This window comes from Homalodisca vitripennis, chromosome X (genome assembly GCF_021130785.1).
Source record: "Homalodisca vitripennis isolate AUS2020 chromosome X, UT_GWSS_2.1, whole genome shotgun sequence".
Taxonomy (NCBI): Eukaryota; Metazoa; Arthropoda; class Insecta; order Hemiptera; family Cicadellidae; genus Homalodisca; species Homalodisca vitripennis.
Window position 1 is genome coordinate 42,953,908 of NC_060215.1, and position 24,752 is coordinate 42,978,659.

General features: G+C 32.7%; 1 protein-coding gene across 2 annotated transcripts in view; it reads left to right on the forward strand.

The window, feature by feature from the left end:
* Positions 1–18,924, forward strand: part of LOC124368968 — a 41,307-nt gene extending 22,383 nt beyond the window's left edge. Inside the window, exons 4-6 of one of the 2 annotated variants that reach the window (XM_046826548.1) lie at positions 6,527–6,765; positions 16,758–17,017; positions 18,766–18,924. In XM_046826548.1, the coding sequence (XP_046682504.1) occupies positions 6,707–6,765; positions 16,758–17,017; positions 18,766–18,770 (324 nt within the window). In that variant the 5' untranslated portion in view covers positions 6,527–6,706 and the 3' untranslated portion in view covers positions 18,771–18,924. The remainder of the gene's footprint in view (positions 1–6,526; positions 6,766–16,757; positions 17,018–18,765) is intronic. The other variant, XM_046826549.1, reaches the window with a different exon arrangement.
* The last annotated feature ends 5,828 nt before the right edge of the window (positions 18,925–24,752 follow it).

A 24,752-nucleotide genomic window follows, 5' to 3' on the forward strand; every position in this document is an offset into this window, starting at 1 on the left:
TTAAGTGTCACTGGAAGATTAAAGATGATGCTCAACATGACCCCCTTTGTTTAAAATGCATGCGTTCAGGCGTCTTCTCATCGAGTTTCGGACCCGTTCAAAAACTCCAGGTGTCTGCTTAGTCAAAGTCAAATCATCTTTATTTACATAAACTTTAAGTTTAGTAATTGTGTCAACAAATAAAGGTTTAGGTCTAGTTGTCTTGTTGGTCTTAGGTCCTCCTTCCGTAGAATTCGTTTAGCGAGTAAAATGGTCGATCCAGTAGCCACTTCTTAAGGGTTTGTCTGAAGTGTTTCCGGTCTATTTTTTTTCAAGTCTTCAGGAAGTGCGTTCCACATCTTGGCGCCAGCATAGCTTGGACTCTTTTCAGTTGCTGTGAGCCTATGGCGAGGCTTAATGGTGTCTATCCCATTAGAAATGTTTAATCGGAGTTCTTCAATGGTATCTATTGGGAAGAGTAAACTAATGTTTTTAAATGTCCCTAAAGGTAAAAGGCCAAAAGATTTAAGTCCGGTGATCTTGCTGCCCAAAAAGAAACCTACAAATTCATTTTTGCAGGCAATACAGGAGGCAGAAAATTATTCAATCTTGACTATAGACAAGACTGTAGACAATGATGAAGAATTTTTGTTATTTAATCCTGAAAATGATGATGATGACAGCTTGGTATATGTAATTACTATAAACTGTCATGATACCCAAACTAGAAAATTTATTTTTTGACTATCATTCCAATCAAGGTCAGAAATAATACAAATACACCATTTTTGTAGTATTAGTGTCCTATTTAAATTAAATTGTGATGTATCTCCATAAATGCATAAACTAAACACAATTGCGGAGTCTACATAAGTAAAATAATGGGGTCTTAAAGTATCGATTGAACAAATTTTTGACATTTTGTAAATTACAAATAAATCAGAGGTAATTTTTTTAACAACTTAACATGCAAATCCAAGTTAAGTGTTGATAAAGAATTAAACCCAAAAATGTTGTTGACTGTACTTGATTTAACATGTGTCTTTAAATGGTATTACCGGCTTCATGATTACTTTAGTGTATTTAGAGTAGGATACAATAAAATTAGTTTTACTTTCATTAATCAATAGTTGATGTTCATTTAGAGCAGAATTTGCGTTATCAAGAACTGTCAGAGATTTTAATTCCAAGTCAAATAGATTAAAATCGCTGAACTTAACACTAGCATCATCAGCAAATAAGCAAATTTTATTTAGTGGGTCATCATTGACACCGTGTTTAATTTCTATTAGTGGAGATGAATTGTACGTTATTGGATTGTTAACCTCATGTCTAATATCAACATATTTTCTCCTGTTTGTCAAATAATTCTAATCCATTCTAGACAACTTTTTCAATACCTGTAGAGTTTAATTGATCTAATAGCGAATTATGGCATACACTATCAAAAGCTCCGCTAAGATTTGAGAAGATCCCTACAACCTTCTCTCCTCTATCCACAGAATTAATTATAGATTCTATAGAATCAATTCCTGTCGTGACAACTGATCTATCTTTTATGAAACCATGTTGATTAAGGTCATGCAAGGAATTTCCTTCCAAATAAGTAATTAACTGATTGTGCATTGCTCTCTCAAAGATTTTTTAGAAAGAGCTAAGTAATGACAAGGGCAGTAGTTCTTTATGGACCTCTTTTTGGTATAATAGTATTACCTTAGCGATCTTTAAACTACTAGGAAAGAGTCCACTGTCAAAAGGAGAGCCAAACTAATTGAGACTTATTGAAATACAGGCATTGGAACCTCGTCAAATCGTGTTGACCACTTATTGTCTAATGAAGAAATTATTTTCAATGTGTCCTTAGTTGACACTGTTGCACATTTAAATTTAGACACTATTGATTATGGCTCCATGAAGTAAAAGTCCTTTTCAGTCTCTTGAGTTAGTTTGGGTATTATAAATAAATCTACAAATTCATAGAAAAAAACTATTTTAAATGCAGCTTATTGTTGGAGATCAAAATATAATGTATTATTAAACTTAATTTTAAAATTTCTAATATTATTTTACTTATTTTTAGTTTGCTCTATATTCCATGTAGTTTTACAAATATTATCAGAAGATGTCATAGACTTATAAAAATGTTCCTTTTTAGCTGTAATTATTTTGTTTTTGTGATGATTTTTACAGAATTATAAATGCTTAGTCAAGTCTTTATTCTTATTAACTCTAGCTAAGTGACTTAATTTTAAAATTCCTTTTTTCGTCTAATTCTTTAGTCGACCAAGCTTTGAAATGAAATGAAATATTCCTTTATTTAAGAGGTGGAGTTAGGGCTATTTAGCCCTCTCTACCACTCAACCTCACATAATATACAGATATACATGTACATTGAATGACCTTAACTAATAACAAATTAAATTTTAAATTAAAATAAATGCTTAAAAATTAACCAAAATTTATACATACTATGTAATAACTAAATATCAAATTTATCAGCTTAATATGTAGAAACATTACAAACAAAGTTAAATTAAAACTTAAATTAACAGTTTACTTTTTAAAGAATTTCTTGTTATTACTACATTCATTCTCTCAAACACACAGCCTGACCATAAGCACGCCACGAGCACCGCCACTCATCACCCCTACAGACTGCCCAGCAACAAGTCCTTGACCTTCGCTCCAAAACGAGCTCGACCTTCTATAATACGGATATTATCAGGAAGAGAGTTCTAGAGTCGATATGCCTGAACAGTGAACAATTTACTGAAGAAGTAACCCACTTTTTTTTAAACCTTAGGAAAACATATTATAATGCAACATAAAAGTATTAAAGAACACAACAAAAATAAATTCCACATTTGCATTAAGAAATCTATCCAATTTTCATTTCTTAAATAACCATTACAAATATCCATATTGTCTTTAGTGAAATTTCTACACTTTTTAAATTTAGGTTTATTACTGTCACTTTTACTTATATTGACATTTAAAAACTTCAAGATCAATCCGCCATAGTCCGAGATTTGTGTGTTTACAGGATATACACTCATGGTATTGGCATTAATGTTATTAAGCACATTATCTATGGCCGTTTGAGAAGTGGATGTGTAGTGGAGTAGGAAAATCTAATCTAATAGTTCATCTTACACATTCCAACAATATCTGTTAGTTGTCTAATGGAGGGAGAATCATTAAGGACATCAATATTTATATCAACTATCACAATTACATTTGTGTATTTTTGTAAAAGAAAAAAGAATTTGATGCAATTTTTCCAAAAATATTTGGACAAAGCTATTTGGAGAGTGATAAACACCCATCAAAACAAAAGTAAATTCAAAGCATTTTTATTCCACTAGGTAACATTTGAATTCTTTTTCAGTCATCAGGTTGTTTAGAACGGCAGGTTATTAATTTTTATATTTAATTATGCTTTCTTTTCCCAGAATTAAAACACCTACCCCCAATTTATATAGAACGTACAGATGCAGAGTGTATATTTTATTGTTTTATAACAAGCTTGTCAAATTCACAATCTTTCATTTTATATTCATTTAATACAATTATGTTTGGGTTGATCTCATCTAGTGTGATCTCCAAACTGTCAATCCTTGAAGTTAGATGCTGTATGTTTCGATGGTATATAGGCAAGGTGTTATTTACCCTAAATGTGTTTTTACTTAACTTGTTATTTTGTGAAATAGTATTGAATATATTATTGCAAGTACTGTTAATTACATCATTAAAATTGTAACTATTTGTTAAGTAACACTCCTAAGCACAGCAGGTGGACAGTTTTTTTGTAGTGTAGCATCTAAGGAACTAACTCTAGCCGAGTCAGACACTGCCCTATTTAAGGCTGCACTAGACACACTAATACTCTACTTTAGCGCCTCAGAATATGTGAGGTTGCCCGGAACCACAAACACATCACTAGCTTGATCCAACTTTGGCTGGTCCTCGGATAATGTCATTAAGCTCACTGGGGCCTTCTCCACTGTTGGTTTTTTCCATCTCAAGATTAATGATTTCCTTTGGATAGCTATCATTGGAGGCAGTTGGACTGGGATTAGTTTTGAATTTATTTAAAATAATGTTTTTCATTTCCATGTTAAAATTTCCATGAGACAAACAATTCCTCAGTGACGGAAACGATTTTGGAAGTATGAAACAATAGTATCATTTCCTCATGTATACTGTTGAAATTTTATTACATTACTTAGAAAATGAATTCAATTGACTCTATCTCTTATACAGCCTATAGGGGAGCGTATAAGGTGCTTCAGCCACCTTCTTGTAAAACTGTCAGACAGATCACAGAAAGCAGTGTTATAGTCCTGTATGCTTGGCTTTCTATAATATTTATTCTTTGTTATAAGACTATACACTGATGCACTGTTTGGGTTGTTCTGTAGAGCCAGATGTTGTGTCACACAATGTGAATGCTTGTCTAAATTGTCTTTTTAAAGACAACTACCACACCAGCTGACGTGTGACGTGGCTCGTCAAAATCCCCTGAGATACTATTATCAAAACCAACAGTTTTGTCATTTCTAAAGCGTTTAATAACATCTCTCATGTGTGTTTCAGTAATATGTATGTTATTGTAGTTTATTTGGGATTCTGTATCTCTTGTAATGTTATTTTGTTATGTATTTAAATTTATGATAACATCAACAATCATAGAGGCAAGCTTCTTCTTTCCACAATAATTCCGATGTAGGGCTTTATTTGAGAAATGAAATCTTTAGAATGAGTCTAGATCAATAATATTCACATTGTTCATTCTGATAGCTAATTCCCCGATATAGTTGTTTGCCAGAGCTATGTTATCATGCATTACATTGTCAGGTTTGACATCACACCATGGAAGAATTGTTTTGATGAATACTGTTCTGTTGTCACTCAGGGCTTTTAATCCACTATCCATTTTTTTCAAATATAACTGTGAAGAATCTGCAAAGGTATTGTTTGTATCAGCCAGTAAACTCAGGGGACGTTTATGTGACTTGCCAGCTTGACTGCACACATATTAAATATCTACACCTGACTTGATCAATCCATCAACATGGATTTTTCCATTACTGAACATACCATGACTATTTCCTTATCACTTCAGCCAATCTTAACATTGGTTTTATTCTTTAATTTGCTTTTATAATTAATTTTTGTGCTAAAGGAATTAACATTTACAGTTTGATTTTCTTATCAGTGGTGGTTTCATCAGTCAATTTATTAAATATATTTAACCTTGACATGTTAACAGGATTTTCCTCGATTCAGTTTTTATTATTGACATTTCTATGCTTTTTTTTATTGTAACCCAACCTTCATTTGACTGCACACTGATGCTGTCATCTTCAATATTTTGCTGAGATTCAAACAATAGGGGTCTGAACATCATTTCTGATACCTCATGAGAATTCAAGGGCAGATACTGGTAGTTGTACCACAAGTAAGCTAATTGGGCTCTCTTTGTTATAATGTCTGCATGTCTCAATGAGGAAGGCAGTGTTGCCAACTGCCCCCAAACTGAACTCAGTCTCTGATTTTACCAGCTGTAAGAGGATGTCCGTAAATAAAATTAAATAAATGCCACAATCAACAATATTATTTTGTTGTGGATCATTGACAACTTGAACAGGAATTTCAGTCTCAAATCCTATATATTTATTAACTTTTCTGGCAACAAGCTGTGCATGAGCAACAGTAACTATCCTTATTTCTCTTTCTACTGATTCCAGTGTATTCTTATTTTTATTAAACTCATTATAAGGACACATATAAGTTTTTTTTATTTTTGTAGTTTTATCTGTTGAAAAAAATACCACTGTATACTTTATTCCATTACTAAATTTATCAAACTCAACATGAGTTATTTTTGCAAGCCAAAATGTTAAACTGAACAGCTGATATCAATCAGATGACTGAACAGTTGCAGTAACTGAGTGGTAGGGGGTAAAAATACTGAACAGGAAATAACTGCACCAGTCAAGTTAGTGGTTCAAAGTATTGATAATTTCCAGAGATTATCTTTGCATCTTTTTATAAATTATTAATGTAGAATTTATAGTTAAAAACCTAAAAAACATAAAAAACTACTTGTCAAAAATAAATTAGTTTTTATATCCCATATATATACTGTATATAAAATTTTAAATCAAGGCTAAAAAAGAGTGTGCTTAAAAACATGTGTTTTTAAAGGAAATAAGTGATTGTAGTAAAATTTTAAATTGTTATGTTATTTATAGTAATTATATTACACTCGTCTGTGCTCCAGGTAAAATGCGTTTCACTTATCACATACAAAATTTATCACTGTTTATTTAATAAAACTGTTAAAGAACCACAGATAATTTAAGCACTTAATTAAGCCTTGGTACACTTGAGTATCTATCTAACGAGCCAATCTGTTGTTGGCTTTAAAGGTTCATGTTTATTATATTTCAAGAAAACTAATGAAACTAGGACCCCTTTCTATCCTTGCCATACATTTGCATGTTTTAAATCTCATTCATACTGATTCCCTTGTACATTACAGACACAGAGCCATGAGCGGCCATTCCTGCCTTATAAGGAACCTTCCATCTCCTGCTGCTGTATTCACCCCACCGCCTCTGCCTCCTGAAATTCATGCGGCTGCCCCTGATGCTTTGCCACTCGCTCAGGGTGAAAACCCTCCCGCGACAGCACCTGAAGTACCTAGAAGGCACTGCGTAGTATGTCTCATGGAGTGTGCTTCACACGTGGTCACTCGTTTTTGCAGGCACAACAGCACAGGTGTATATAGAACATTTTTTGGTAGGCTTTTATTTATTAATAATTTTTACTACGATTTATAAAAAAAAATATAATTATAGATCCAATTTTGTTATCTTATTTGGATTTTATGTTTTTCAGTTTACTGCACTTTAACCCTTTGACGGCCACGGGGCCGATATACTGGCTCTCGAATTTCTTTTCCGAAACGGCCGTGAGCCGAGATATCGGCATAGAAAAATCAGTTCGAAAACGGCATCGCGCCGAGAAATCGGCACCCTTCATTTGATTAAATTATTCCCTTACCTCTTTTATTTTCGGTTTGTAATATAATATCAAACGAAACGTAAACATATATCCTTTCAAATTATTATAATTATTATAAAATGTTTTTTTACTTTTTTTTGTTCAGTAGAAAGATGCAAATTCAGAAGGCAGTGACGTGTCAAACAAGATGTTCGGTTCTCTTTGGTAGCAGCTGTTTGTTCGTTGTGGCTTTGTACACTTGGTTTTGTTCTTAGACGTTGTAATGTGAGGTTATGTTACATTTGCTGTGAAGTTTAGTAATGTTTCTTTTCTGGTTTACATTTAGCAATGAGTAACAAAAGACGTCGTGAAGCATCGCCTGTAAGTGAGGACACATTGTTTTCCTGTCTTCAAAATGCTAATGTAAGGACTATTAGTAATGACACTTCCAATTATGATCTCTTTTCTTCTGAAGACAGCACTAGTGACTTGGACGATACGGACGATGATCCTACGTTCGATCCTGCCAATTTAGGACCGTCTACATCACAAACCAGATTTGGTCTGCCCCTACAAACTAGGCCTAGATTTTTTGATGTGAGTTCTAGTTCTGATTCTGAGCAAAATGTTAGCTTAGGCCCTAGTGTAACAAATATTCCAAGGCTAGAGGTAGGCCTAAGGGTAGTACTAATGCTACTCCTAATGATAGTGACTTAGCCTATTCTCCAGAAAGAATATGGGTTCCTGTCAGTGAAAATGATGATTCATCTATTAGGCCTAAACATGATTTTTCATTCAATGAGATTCCTGGTCCAAGACATTGCCCACCTCCAGACTCAGCTCCCATTATGTATGTGCTGCTTTTTCTCACTAATAACCTTATTGAAAATTTTGTTTACCGAGACCAACCGCTATGCTCAAGATGCATAAATAGTAGTGGGAATGAACAGGGTATGGGAAAAAGTTTCTTTTGCGGAAATGAATAGCTTTCATAGCAGCAAATTTGAATATGGGACTGAATAAAAAAAACCTTCTATAGATATGTACTGGAGCTCTTCTTCTTCTCAGGTTACACCATGGTATTCTCGATTGTTCAGCAGAAATAGATTTGAAGATATTTTAAGATTTTTTCATATGGTTGACAATAAAAAATTGGCAAAACACGGTACCCCCATATTATGACCCCACAGCAAAATTTCAGCCACTTGTAGACCATGCTAATAGAGTTTTCCGTCAATATTATATCCCTAACCAGCATCTAAGCATTGACGAGTCTCTAGTTGGAACCAAAAATCATACCAACTATTGCAGTATATGCCTAACAAAAAGCACCACAAATGGGGGATCAAACTTTGGGTGCTGTGTGATTCCGTCTCAAATTATTGCTTAGCATTCTTTTGTTATAAAGGAGCTAAAAGCAATGAAGACCAGGAAAACATAAGAAAAAGAGGTCTAGCTTTTACTGTAGTTACAAAATTATTGGACATGGGGAACTATCTGAACAAGGCTTATCACTTGTATACTGATAACTTTTTCACGTCCATTTCCTCTAATTGAATATTTTATATTCAAAAATGACATTTGTAACAGGTACAATCAGGAAGAATAGGAGAGGAATCCCTGATGAATTGTTAGGAAAATACAAGGTAGGGGATAAAAGATACATGAGGAGTAAGGAAATTTTAGGTTTAGCTTATAGAGAGAAGTCATCTCAAAAAAGTCAGGTGATTCTTGTGTCTTCTGATAGCAAAGCTGCTAACGTACAAGTAAGCAAGAATAAGGGAACAAAAGTGGTAAGTAAAAACAAAACCAGACATGATCCACCAGTATAATAAATTTATGGGTGGGATCGACACCACGGACCAGATGTTATATTCATATCTAGACGAGAGGCGTACCGTAAAATATATTGGCGTAAGATCACATTCAATATTTTGTCTAGAATGATTTTGAATTCTTATATTCTATACAAAATGAACTGCAAAGACAAACCTAAGTCACGTTTGAATTTCACAATAAATGTTATTGAGACACTTGCTCAAGACTGGCTAATTGCTAAGAACATTCCAGCTAATTTAGGAGGAGGTGATGGCCAAATGCCCTTAGTCGGTTTGGAATGGATAAGATTCCTGAAAAGAAAGAAAAGAATTGCTGTGTCTGCAGTACAAAAAATCAAAGAAGGAGAACAAGACTGCATTGTTTAAAATGTACCAAAGGAGTACATGCAGAGAGTGTTTCCATAAACACAAATGTGCATAAAGAAGCACAAAGACCGTGTGTAAATATTGTATATAGATTTGTTAACTATAATTATTATTACTATACATTTTAAATGTTCATGTATAAAGTGTTTGAAGACAATTGTGTAAACAAGAGAAAACTATAAGGTGACCATTGTACAGTAATTCACATGGCCTATGGACAAACAAGAAGTTACAAGGTAAACACTTGTTATACCAAACTTTCATGTTGATTCGCAATGGTGTGCTGTGTTGTAGTTTTCTATAAAAATATTTCTAAAAAAACTTTATTTCTGAAGATATCCATATGATTTTTTCTATACTTGTTTTGAAAATATGTATACTTTCTTATAATAATAATGGTTTCCTTGAAATAATTTTTTTTATCCTAGTTTGTCACCATCAAACACAAAAAATAAAAAAACATCCAAATTTTTTTGAAAAAAATAAATAAAAATAATAATATAATAAAAAAGTTTAATTGTTACAAAAATATATTTTGATGCTTTTTTATATACTACTAAATAAAACAAAACAAACATCACTAAGATACTACTATTTATAGATGAGTTACACCAGTGTTTGTAGGAGTGTGTCAAAAGTGCCATTTTGAGGCTGGCCTTTTTGGCAAGTAATCTGGATATAATGGCTGGGGTGTTTAGAAGTAACAAATGAATTTATGGCTTGGCCTTCAAAGGGTTAAGATATTGTATTTTTATTTTTGTTATTTTCGTTAGTTGCTTAAAATTTCTTTAATTTAATCATTGTTAATACTTTATATTACTTTACTTATGTATAAATTGTTAATTTGAAATGTACTCATACAGGTCAAAATCACAAAATGGGATAACTTTAACAAAACTTTGTTAAATAAAAAAATTAAAAATAATACTTTTAACTTTGTTGTTTATAAACCTTAAACAATGTACTTACTTACCTTCATCACAGCAGAGCTCAATTTCAGGTTAGTTTTATTTTATACATTTTTTTGTGTGATAGAGCATGCAAAATATTCACTCCGGTCACGCTCCCTTTTTTATCATTACTATCCAAAATAAAACCAAGAGACATAAAATACTAACTTTTATTAAATAACTACGGTATTATCTGTATATGTATGGGATTAAACACTGTTATATTAGATTAATGTTTCATTTTTTCCTAAAAACAGCTAAGAAAATATGCGTTTACGATGTTTAGTTAGCTAAAGTTACTTATAAAAAGCTAAAATCAATGCCATCACTTAACTACCTATCATGTGCTATTAGAGTAGTATTTAAACAAGGAAAATAATGTTAAATTGGCCCTACGTGACAGAAGTGATTTCTTCCTTCAAATCAATTTAAGATTTATTTAATGTAATATTAAAAACCATTGTGACAAGATTTTATTTGGATAATAGCGTTTTAAGTTAGGACACGAAGGAAGATGCGTTTGAAAGAAAGAACTTCAATAGTACAAATTATTTTAATGAAAACGTTACTTTGAAACAAAGACAAATCAAACATCTTAAAATTAATATTTGAGAACAAATGTACAAAAATTACATGTCTTGATTTTCTTCAGTAGCTAGCAGGTTATCGATATCCTTTGTAGAAAGTCGACCATTTTTACCGATTTTCTTGGAAGAATGGTGAGCCTCATGGATAGCCTAATAATAAAATGAAATTAATAGCCTCAGAATTATTAAATACATTTGTAAAATATCAGCATTACATGTATTAATCAATAATATTGTAAAAATATCTATAGTTTTACAAAATATATCATGATCAAAATTACATTTGTTTTATAATGTAGAAAAGCTGAAGATGAAGGAAAATATTTTAATGTAAGGAAGAGAGAGATTGCTTACTTAGTATTTATACCTAAGGCTAAATATACGAGTAGTTACCTTGTCTTTCACAAGTAGCTTATTCTTTGGACTGGAATATGAGACAAATGAAGTGTTATTTTCTATGGATATTTCTTTCTTTGTTTTATCCGGTTAAGCCTCACATTTTATTCTTAATTTGGTGGCTTTATTTTTTTGTTCTTCATTTGCAATAGCTGGATCATCATCATCTCCTTCAGAAGACGATGTCGAATAAATCATGTGGTACACAGTTTTTTTACCATAATTGTTTCCGCTATGAGCTTTGCAGGGAATCTTTCTTTCTTTTGTATTTTCAAAAACTTTACCAATAGTATAGTGGTCGCAATATGTATCTGGCTTACAAGAAAAGCAAGATAAACTTCTTGAATACATTATGCTATTCGAACCCCATGTTATCTGCCTAGCCAGCGTGATATTTTTTTATGGGTGGGATCGCTGTTGCTTTTACTTCTTTTTTTATTTCATCAACGGTTGAACTGTCTATTTAAATCAAGTAAATTTTTGTCCTCTTCTTTAAAGTGTTCACAAAATCTGAAGCACAGGTAATATCGGTTCCATGTCTAACAACTTCGTCTGCCATGTGTTTCAATACTCCTCCCACACCATCCATTGGGCCTTTGCCATGGCCAGCCTCTGTATAGTTCCAAGTCATAAATTTTAAATTCTTAAAATATGTTGGTACTTTGGTTTTCATGAGAAAAATGTTGTACCTATTCTTATATTGGCTTGAAGGACCGTCAGAATAAAAATGAATAACCTTAGTGGCTGGGTATTTGTCTCCGATATGTTTTAGGATAGGGTCCATGTGTGCCCAAGTAGCATGGACCTGGTGGTCTAAATGATCAGATACTGTACAGAAGCTTTTTGCTACCAACTTCCCAGAATTATTCTTAACATAATACAGTCCAGTATTTAAAGTTATCTGTCGTTTTGAGGCACCAAAATGTGCCGATTGGATTTCCTCTGTGTGCTTAGCAATATAATTTTCAGAAAAATCTATCCTCACTAATAGTTCTCCTTCTGTCAAATTAGCTTTAAGTTGCTTTAATTTTGAAGATTGCTGTATGTAATAATACACATGCTTCTTGAAAGCTATTAGTTCATTATTGAGCTCATTACATAGTTCTGAAACATTCTGTATATTTTTCTTCCTAACATTTTTTACTATTTTCTTTCTTTTCCCCTTAATGACTTTCTCTTCTTTAACAGTTTGCCATTGGTAAAACTTCACTTTAAAGTCATTGTCATATTGGTAAGATATGTGCGTATTCTCACATTTCTCACAGAGGTTCATCATACAGAACTCATTTCTTGGATCACAGGCAATGGTGTCAATTACATCATTGGCATTATTTTGGGATATAACTTTTAATTTTCTTAAAGCATTTATTTTCAGGTCTATATTTTGGTGTTTGATGCAAGCACAAGTTTCTCTGTCTGCTGCTTTTGGGGAAGTTATCCAGAACGGACATAGTCTAGAAAATGTTGATAATGAAATATTTATGTTGCTTTCAATGACAAATCTTTCATGCAAGTTCTTCTTGTAATCCAACAAGACTCTGCGTTGTTTTTTTTTCTTTGTTTTTTATAATAAAATCTCGTTTGCCAGGACAGATACGGCTAACCGTATCGTCTTCATAAAATTGTATGACATTTCTTGCTTGTTGGTCATAAATACATTTTTTCCGCTTACGTTCGTACTTGAACTCACCTCCAATTCTTCTGTTCATTTTATACGATACTAGATCTTTAAAATGGCTCTGAACTCTATACCTTTTTAAAATTGTATTCCCTATCATCTTAGTAACTAATTGGTGCTCTTTGGATTTGTTATTTACTCTAGATACCTGACTTTTTAATTGTTTTCTTAAAGCATATCTTAAAAACAACTGTTTCTTTACTTTTTGTGAAACCCTGTCTTTACCAATTAACATGTTCACTTGTTTGTTTGGCGAGGGGGAACCTAATTCTGTTTGGCATATCTTTCTGTTTGGATTTTGCCCTCCTCAGTCTCATTTTATACTTTTGAAGTTTGCTTTTTAGTTTTTTAATTTCTTCCTCCTGTATTTTTATTTTTCTATGCGCTTTGCTCCTATCTTTTCTTACTATCTTACGTCCCCTTTTCTTTTGTTCCGAGTTAGGAGAGAACATTTCAGGTACTGCTGCTAGTAATTTCCTCTTTTTGTTTAAATTTGATATTTTTTTCCGATCACGCCGTTGTTTTTTTATTTGGCGATGTTCTCGAGGTGTCATGTCTTTAACTTTTTTAATTTTATTTTCACTTTTTAGTTTAGCATATCGTTTTCTATCTTTACTTCTCTTTAACTCCAACTCTTCTTCAGTCATTTTCGCCCTATGCTTACGTTGTCTTTCTTTTGCTAAATCTCTCTGTCTCTTCAACGTTTCACTATCTGATGTTTTCTTTGCACGTGCCATTTCTTCATTGATTTCAGCCTGAAAACATGCATATTACTCGAGTTGGCGCCACAAAAGCATGTTGGATAAATATGTTGAAATATTAAGTGCTATTATTTAAATAAATCATTTGTAGCTATTAAAATCTTTAAAAAAAATATGTGCCTAACAATGATTATAGCAGTTCATTTGGATTTTACCTTGAAACCCTAAGTGAGGTTAGGAATAATTTTTACAAACAAATTAAAATTGATAATTTTATAATTTAAAATGTATAAAACACTTTGTATTTTACATATCTTTAACAATAACAAATTGTGTCTTGTAATTAATTATTGCAGTTTAGTATTTAAATCATATTAACAAGAAGTAATTCTTTTTGTAGGTCATTGTAACGTTAAATATTTGTATCGGCATAATTGTAGGCCAAAATAATAATTTTCATTAAACGTAAAAGGCCTGTAATGTATCTAGTAATGTATACATAGAATAATAGATATATCTATTAATATAAGTTCACTTCGGTCACTCCATTCACTTACGGTCACAACCACGTTCACATCGGTCACTCTCTTTCACGCCCGGTCACGTGACAGAAGAGAGCGTGACCGAAGTGAATATTTCTAGTTCAGATAGCGCCACTGCGCAGACAGCAAAAACCAAACCGTTTTGAGTTTGAGGTTATGTTTTAATGCAGTTTCTAGTATTGAGCAATCGAATTAGTTTTATTATATGTTTATAAGTTATTGCTTTATATAAGTGACCGAAGTGACAGGTAATTAACATACAGCAAGTTTTTACCTGGAATTATGTAGAAATCCAAAGAAGAGTGTAACAACCTAAACACAAGTCACAACGTAAACAACACGTACGCTCAACTTCTTACTGACTGCAGACGAAAGTCGTGGATCGAACCGCCCGTGTCGGTTATATTGCTATTTTTAAAAATGACGCTGACTGAGAAGGAAGTGAAGGAACAGACGTTCTATGCATTAAAACAGTTTGTTATTTTACTGTTATGCATGTGTTATACTTGTTCTCACAAGCGCTTAGTATAAAACTAACTTTTACTACCTTTAATTCTTTTTTATGTCACAAAAATATATGAAATGTTCAACCCTCAAATTACGTACACTTGGTGGTAACGCGTGACCGGACGGGAATATGCCAAACTAAAACGGTTACTGTAATCAAATAAGGAAAAATTGTAATAAATATATATTTCTTTATTTAAATTTAAATACTGTCACACTTATTGTACATAATTATTTTTTTTTAGTCCTAGGGTTTAATTTGTAAAGATGATGTAACATGTATTGTCCCATTTTGTGAATTTGACCCATATCTCTTGATTGTTGTGTAGCCTGCTTTTATATATATATATATAGTGAGAAGTCTAATAATTGTTTATAATTGAGCACTTTTGCATTTTTACACCCAAAGTGAATATATCCTATTATTAAAATTTTGTTTTCGGAGTTGATAGCGGCCGATCCGATTAGTCGTACCTTAAATATTAGATTTTTAATAACCAGAAAATAATGAGATCTACAAAATAGGCCAAACAGCTTTTTGTTGTATATCCTTGCAAATAAGCCCGAATAACGCTCTTAATGGCAAAATCATTGTCATTAATTGGTAATTTTAGGGGTTTTTGATTTTTTTTCTGACAAAAATGTTTGCAATTCATAACAGTTCCAGATTGAGTTTGTATTACTACATGAACGACTGACTAGTATACGTCTACTAGAGCACATCGCGAATTGGCTGAGCGTTAGCGAAGCGTCAAAAGTAGATAGGGGCAGAATGAATGTTAATTATGTTTACAGACACAACACCCTCTAAAAGAGGACCACGTGTGTCATTAACCCCCAGTAACATTACCCCCCCCTCGGAATTTTCTGGTATGACTAGATAAACTCCTGAGCAAATTAAATCCCCTAAACAAGTTAAAAATACTAACTTAGTGTTGTTTTTTTATTATATTTACACTCAACAATTCACACTAGCTGCTCAGTGCAGACTTTTCTCCCAAGCTCCATACCGAGAAAATCAGAAATTACAGCGCAAATCCAAGGCCAGAATCGAAAGACAAAATTAAATTTCCGACAAGAAAGGTCGTCACTTTTTATCGTATCTCTAACGGTTAAGCCACAAAAAAGTCAAAACTTTGATTAAAACTGGAAAATTCAGAAAAATAGGTCTAATAATTCTATTCCGAATTCTGCTTATCCCCGAATTTGACCAACACCCAAAAGGGGGCCTGGGGGCGTAGCCCCCAGCGAGCCGAAGGCGAAAAAGGAAACAGGCCAAAAAGGAAACCCATTTACTTTAGCAAACACCAAGTCATTATTTTTTAAATCTTTGTCATCATTTTTAGGTGACTGAGTTTCTACTGGACATTTCAGTAGAATTATTTTATAATAACCATTAAATTATCAGTAAAAACAACAATTCTATCAATGTCAAATTCCAGAGTAAAAATTTACACAATGATTCAGACAGACAGGCCACTCCTCTATCAGTTAAGCATTATATAGTACAACGAGATAGGCATTACAGAAGTTTAACTTGACATCTGAAAAAGTTAAACTGAACAGCTGATATCATACAGGTGACTGAACAGTTGCAGTAACTGAGTGGTAGGGGGTAAAAATACTGAACAGGAAATAACTGCACCAGTCAAGTTAGTGGTTCAAAGTATTGATAATTTCCAGAGATTATCTTTGCCTCTTTTTATAAATTATTAATGTATAATTTATAGTTAAAAACCACATAAAAAACTACTTGTCAAAAATAAATTAGTTTTTATATCCCATATATATATATATATATACTGTATATAAAATTTTAAATCAAGGCTAAAAAAGAGTGTGCTTAAAAACATGTGTTTTTAAAGGAAATAAGTGATTGTAGTAAAATTTTAAATTGTTATGTTATTTATAGTAATTATATTACACTCGTCTGTGCTCCAGGTAAAATGTGTTTCACTTATCACATACAAAATTTATCACTGTTAATTTAATAAAACTGTTAAAGAACCACAGATAATTTAAGCACTTAATTAAGCCTTGGTACACTTGAGTATCTATCTAATGAGCCAATCTGTTGTTGGTTTTAAAGGTTCATGTTTATTATATTTCAATAAAACTAATGAAACTAGGACCCCTTTCTATCCTTGCCATACATTTGCATGTTTTAAATCTCATTCATACTGATTCCCTTGTACATTACAGACACAGAGCCATGAGCGGCCATTCCTGCCTTATAAGGAACCTTCCATCTCCTGCTGCTGTATTCACCCCACCGCCTCTGCCTCCTGAAATTCATGCGGCTGCCCCTGATGCTTTGCCACTCGCTCAGGGTGAAAACCCTCCCGCGACAGCACCTGAAGTACCTAGAAGGCACTGCGTAGTATGTCTCATGGAGTGTGCTTCACACGTGGTCACTCGTTTTTGCAGGCACAACAGCACAGGTGTATATAGAACATTTTTTGGTAGGCTTTTATTTATTAATAATTTTTACTACGATTTATAAAAAAAATATAATTATAGTTCTAATTTTGTTATCTTATTTGGATTTTATGTTTTTCAGTTTACTGCACTTTAAGATATTGTATTTTTATTTTTGTTAGTTGCTAAAAATTTCTTTAATTTAATCATTGTTAATACTTTATATTACTTTACTTATGTATAAATTGTTAATTTTAAATGTACTCATATCTCTTGATTGTTGTGTAGCCTGCTCTTATATATATGCTATATATATATATATATAATATATATATATATATTATATATATATATATATTAGTGAGAAGTCTAATAATTGTTTATAATTGAGCACTTTTGCATTTTTATACCCAAAGTGAATATATCCTATTATATATACAGCCGAATGTGAAACTGACTGACCGATATATGTATACAAATTCTAACCTACTTCTAGAAGGGCTAGAAACTTGAAATTTGGCACGCAGGTACCTTTTGCCGTATAACCAACAGGAAAAGTCTGAAAACCAGGAATTTTAAATTTTAAACCCCTTAAAAAAATTCCCAAGAAAACACAAGGTACATATAATGTACGCTGATGGTGGTTAAATTCCGAAACACATGTATGGCAATAAAAACATTTTTTTGAAGGGTTTTAGTTGACTTTTCATTATACTTATATATATGTATTGCCTTATATATATAGGGTAAAAGGCAATACGTGGAGGAACAAATAAATTGAATATAAAATATATATATAAACATTATTATTTTATATTCAATTAATCTGTTCGTTTAGTGGCAGTAGTTTTTGAAAAGAGTAAAAGGCAATACGTAGAGGAACAAAGTAATTGAATATAAATTAATAATGTTAATATATATATTTTATATTCAGTTTATTTGTTCCTCTACGTACTGCCTTTTACTCTTTTCAAATACTACTGCCAATAAACGAACAGACTTGATACATGATTCCATCTGATCCAGTAATCGGAGTACGTCTACTGGCGGCCATTTTAACTTTTGTCCCATGAGAACAATGGGACAAAGCAATTTTACAGGGTTATATTTGATTGAAAAATTATGAGATAAATCTTATTTTAAAGGCATAAATATGTATCCAAACGCTTAAAAAAATTACTTTCATCAACTAAGTTACATTCATCCAATACCCCACATTGGTTTCTTGAGGGCATTGAACTTTCATAGAAAGTGACTAATGAAAATCTTTCACACTGTTTTGGCAATAAAAAATAATTAAACAAAGATAAGTAAGAAGTAAGAACCTTGTCAAGTAATACTGACTAGCAATTATTCTAGAATAAGTGACTATTGAACTGAAGTTAGGTGCTTCTATTCTATCTGGACTCTGTCTCAGTGGCAGATATTCCAATAGAAGGCAAACCTTTGGATTAGGTATGGACCAAAATTACTTGGGTTTTAGTAAAAAGAACTTCTTAGTTAATTAATTTTTAACAAATATAAAATATGTCGTTGCATCCATTCATCTTTCATATACACACTTTGAAACATTCATCTTTATTTTCAGTCATTATTCTTTACACCTGGTTTTAAGAAAAGCCTAAACTATGAGCCAAATGTCAATGTTAATGGAGTGACAAAAACCTATTTCTATTTGCCCTGTCTTCAAAAAGGAAATTATAAAGATCTGTGACCAGATTTTTAAAAATTTAACAATATATTCTCATGGGATCATGTTTGTCAAGTTACGATTAAAATACTGTTTACACAGGTTGACAGCCGACGGCCATGGTCAGTCATGCAAATTGATATCACCTGAAGTCATCCGAATATGACACCGAGCCTCTTCTCCATGCCCGCCTAAACGATGTGTCCACCATGAACAAAATAAAAACATTGTTGCTTATTAAATGATTCATGTTTTGCATTATTCACAAAAATTTTACTTTTTCCAATTTGATTTCATAACGATCCTTTATCCTTTTCCCATTAAGGATTACAAAACGTGCCGAACTATAATATGATTCCGGATTAATGGAATTTTACTGTACTACATAACATTCAAATATATTGTATTCAACTAAACTGTATCTTCAAACTGGCTTCTTATTAAAGTTTTCATTGAAGACTTTGACACTGACAATTCATGCATACACTCACTTTTCCAATATGCTTACCGTCTACTTTGACTTTAGAGAGAGAAAAACTAGGTTAAATGAATGTAGCTGATTTAATTCTTACTGAGATACAAAATCAATATCGAACATTAAATGAAAGACTATTGACATACATCTCAAATATTTTGCCCTCTTTCACACCGAGTTCACGTTTGACTAGTGGCAGTTAAGTGGTTTGCAGCAGAGGAGACACCCCTACCTAACCTTTACCTCGCCTTGCTTCGATTTCGCCTCCTATCAATGTATGGGTGGTGTATTTACAAACCCTAAGTGGCCTCAGCGCAAGCTTGGCCAAGTCATGGTGGAGGCTTCCGAATTCTGGTTCGTGCTCACTCGGTTCTGGTTCATGCTCAATAGAGTTAAGGCGTTTTCACATGGAAGCTATTCAAATTGGATAATAAAACAAAGGTATGCAAATATAAAACATCTATTGTTCAGAAAAAAATTTGATTGTCAACATTCTAGTAAAAATAAGGTGCCAATTAAGAAACTTAGTGCAAGGCTTAGAGACAAGGAGTGCAAAGCATGCATAATTTTAAAGTTTAAAATAGTTAACAAAATACTATACAAAATTATTTAAACCTCAAGGAAGGTCTCAATTGTGTGATCAATGTAAATTTTGATCTCATCCATTCTGTCAATGTTGCTTAAGATTAAAGTTAATTAAGGTTTTTAGGTGAAACCGTAAGCATTTTATACTCTTATTTTATGTGTGAAATGTACCCAGCTGCTGCTAAATCTTGTCACAAAATTTCATTCATCGAATCATCTGATAATGACAATGAAATTTTAACCAACTTAGCCAATACTTAGGTGAATGCTAATGTTTCTTACATTTGTGTTTTCTGCTGACAAAATAAATCTGCTGTTAGGTTGTGTACTTCATCCATCAAACACTGAAGAATATTACCACATAGCATTTAGTTTGCTTAAACAAGTGCTTGAATACAACACTGATAAGGTAATTTTTCCATTAGTCATTATGACTGATGATATTTCTGTTGAACGAAACTCTTTACAAAATCTTTTCCAAAGTTTAAACTACTTATGTGTACTTTTCATGAATGTCAAGCAGTTTGGAGATGGCTGTGGGATAGCAAACACTATGTATTGAAAAAGATATGAAAGCTAAAATGAAAACCTTTCAAGAGGTGCAACAAGCAGACTGCAAGTAGGTGCAGCAGAGCAATACCATATAAGTTATACATAGCTATGTATGTTATTTTAAAATTCTTTAGGAGTGAAGAGCAGAATGGTGCTATAATTTCGCAACAATTGATGACCCAAGGAAATGATGCAAACAGTTACTGTGAAGTGTCCCTGCAGTATTTGTATGTTGTATTACAATGATGCAAAAGCTTTTAATGCATATGCTTTAATTTAGTATATTTGCAACTCATTTTAAAACTACCATGAAACCAGACTCATTGATTTCGCCAGTGATCAACGTGATCAAAAGATTATGAGGCACTATGCCAAGTTTATTAAGTCTAGTTTGAAATTGAATATTGTTAAAATTGATAAACCAAGTACTCTGTTAGCTCTGAAACAGAAAACAATATGTATTCATTTAATGTAGATTTTGTAACTTGTGACTGTCCATTTGGTAGAGGAGGCCGTTATTGTGACACGATTAAGTTCATGTTTGTCTACATATTCCCACCACTTACATCAACTCCTCTCACAGACCATTTCCAGTGTCAGTGATTGTGGAGAAATACATGGGCAATCTAGTGCTAACTTACAGACAGACGAAACTACACCAAACTCTTCCGTTACACATAAGAATTCTACTATCACAAGTTTAAACTAAATTGTTATGGCAAGGAAACTGTTTCTGCATTATATAATCACAATATAATATGTAATTGTTATAATGTTATGAATAATCATAGTATGTCTGGGGATTTGTTGTCTACCGGTTTTTTTTTTTTTTCGACTATCAGTACAATTTATAGAATGACAGTACTTATTTACAGGGGAAGAATACAATCAACCACTACACTGCAGTATAAATAACAACAGAAAAACAAGAAATCTTAACTTTAAAGACTCTTCTTCTCAAAACAAAACAAAAAACAGTAGCTCCAAAAATTTCAGTAGAATCTCTGTGTGAATCATCAAAATATCCAACAATTGCATGCGTTATTTTAGGCGTGAATATGGTGGTAATGTACCTGATCCTAAGTCAATCCGTAAATGGTTACAACAATTCAAAGAGACTGGTAGTGTTTTAAAAGGAAAATCGCCAGGTAGGCCAACTGTGTCAGCGGAGAACGTTGAGAGAATCAGAGCTTCTTGTCGCAGCCCGAAAAAGTCACTAGTGCAACGTAGTCTACAACTGGGATTACCAAGATCTACTGTTTATGATGTGGTACGTAAAAGGCTTAAATTGCATGCGTACAAAATCCAACTGGTACACGAGATAAAACCAAATGGTAAAGGTTTAAGGTTAGATTTTGCTGTGGACATTCTAAACAGAATTGATGATAGCGAAGACTTTTTAAACAATGTAATTTTTACTGATGAATCAACGTTCCACGTTAATGGGATTGTAAACCGCCACAACTGCAGAATTTGGGGGTCTCAGAAACCACAGGAGATTGTTCAATACCAACGAGACTCGCCTAAGGTTAATGTGTGGTGCTGCCTAATGAACGACCGAATTGTTGGACCTTTTATTTTTGCAGAGAAGACAATAACTGGTGATATCTACTGCGACATGCTGGAACTGTACGTGTTTCCACAGGTGGATGACATCGAGGCGGAAAAGGGACTGGTCATATTCCAACAAGACGGTGCGCCGCCCCACTACAAACAATGTGTGCGCTCAGCCTTAGATGCCCGTTTCCCAGGAAGATGGATGGGTAGAGGTGGCCCAATCGCATGGCCTCCAAGAAGCCCTGACATAACACCATTAGATTTTTTCCTGTGGGGTTATGTCAAGAACTTTGTGTATTTAGGAAGATACGTAACATTGACCATCTTCGCCAGAGAATCATAGCAGCAGTAGCATCGGTCACACCTAATATGTTAACTAATACCTGGAGAGAGTTCGAATATCGCTTGGATATCTGTAGGGCTACAAATGGTTCACATATCGAGGTGTACTAGTGTTAAAAAACATTTATTTCATTACCTTTCATTTAAGGTAGCAGTCATTGTAATTTGTATATTGTACAATAAATAAAAAGAATCCAAAACTAGGGAGTTCTTTTTTGGACACCCGGTATAAGGAATATTATTCTAGGCTAAAAAAATTGTATAGATCAGAAATAGCAAAAGCCAAGAAACAATCTAATGCAGATTTCATTCTGAAATCTCAAAATAAATGTAAAGCAGCCTAGAAGATAATCAATAAGGAAACTGGTCGTTTAATTAAACAAAGCACTCCAAATTTACCCATCAGTGCTACTGAGTTTAACAATTATTTTGTTAATGTTGGTAATAACAACCAACAAGGTTTTCCTATTGATACAATTGCAACCCCACTTGAAATTTTACAGTCTGGTAAATCTGTAAAGGATCCTAAACTGTATTTTAAATTTAACTTTGTAGATTGTGTAACTGTGAATAAATGTATAAGTAGTCTAGTAATTCAAAGGCAGAAGATGTTTATGGGCTTTCAAATTACGTTCTCAAGAAGTTAGGTTTAGTTTTGCTCATTCCTTTAACGATTCTAATCAACTGGAGTTTTTCGGAAGGTGTTTTCCCCAATTTTAAGGTAACAGCTGTAAGTCCCATTTTCAAAAAAGGTGATAGGCTCAGTGTAAATAATTACCATCCAATTGCTCTTGTGCCAGTAATATCCAAGCTGATAGAGTCCATTGTTAAGGATCAGTTAGAAACCTATTTTGAAACAAACCATTTTCTCACTTCTGCTCAGTTTGGATTTAGAAGAGGATTATCTACCATTAAGGTGGTAGAAAATCTGGTTTTCAATGTTACGGAGGGTTTTGAACACAACGAAGAAACTAGAATATTACTTTTAGACCTTAGTAAAGCTTTTGACCTTGTTCCACAGAACTTCTAGAAAAGCTTAATTTCTATGGCTTGGAGAATGTTGAATTATCTTTTATGAAATCTTATTTGATATACAGATCACAATTTTGTAAAACTTGGAAACCAAAGATCGGACCTGAGGATGGTGACGAGGGGGATTCCACAGGGCTCTGTCCTTGGTCCCTTCCTTTTCATAATTTTTGTTAATGACTTACCAAATTTTCTTCCAGAAAAGTGCCTTCTTTATGCCGACGACACCACACTTTATTCATCTAGTCCTGATCGAGAACATAATGAATTGGTAATTAATTATATGAAGGAGTGTTGTGATCTTTGGTTTTCATCCAATAAGCTTATCTTAAATAATGATAAAACTGAAGAAATCATCTTTAGTTTAAGTAAATCTACTTTACATAAGACAGTTAAACTTCTTGGAATTAATTTGGATTCTCAATTGATGTGGGACATTCATATAAAGCATTTATGTACTTGCCTTTGTAGAGTTTTATTTCTGATCCGTAAATTAAAAATGTGTACTCATTTAGATTTAGTGACCCAAGCTTATTATGCATTTTTTCATTCACGTTTACTTTATGGTATTACTCTTTGTGGTAATTCCAGTGGAGCTCAAGAAGTTTTCATGTGGCAAAAAAAACTGGTCAGGAGTATAAAAGGTCTGGGGGATAGAGAGATTCATGTTGAACTATATTTCCTGAGCTTAAAATACTCACATTACCTAGTCTATTTATCTTCTACAGTCTCACCCATGTCAAGGAAAACTTAAATAGTTTTATTTCAAGAGGTTCAATCCACTGTTACAATACCAGAGGTCAAGATCTATTGGTTGTAAGATATGCGAGACTGAGTAAAACCCAAAAGTCTTTTAGCTTTGTTTGTGTAAAACTTTTTAATAAATTGCCCTTGAACATTAGAAACCTTCCAATTAACGCTTTTAAAACAAAAATTTAAAATTGGCTGATTAGTCAAGCATTTTATAGTGTAACTGAATTTGAAAATGGGAATTTCTATTCTATAAAATTGTACTCCAAGATATTATGTAAATGTGTGTTTTATACTTGAATCTTTATATTTATTTGTGTGTTTAATTTATTTATAGGTTTTATTCGTTTATATGTTTTTAACTTATTACACTTATTGTTATACATTTTAAATGTAGATTTACCATATCTTATTCACTTTTGTTGACTATAGATGTATTCTATTTGACCCATTTAATTTGACATGTAACCTTTAATATCTAAGATTAAGGCTACACTAAAGCTGTGTAATTTTGACTATGTCTATTGCAACTACTGTTGATTAATGACAATAAACATATTTCATTTCATTTCGGGGCATTTAAAAGCTTTCTGTGTTTTCAAATTTCTTATTTAACTCCCGCATATACTGTCGAGTGGGTATCGTGGCACCTGGATATTTACCACTAAATTCTTAAATTATTATAGTGGAATTATATTATTCTTCCACCACAACTGAAGAATGTAAAGTTGTTGGGTTGTAAACATTTTAAAAACAAATAACAGATGCAAAGAGCATCACTTTATACTAGCCACTGGAA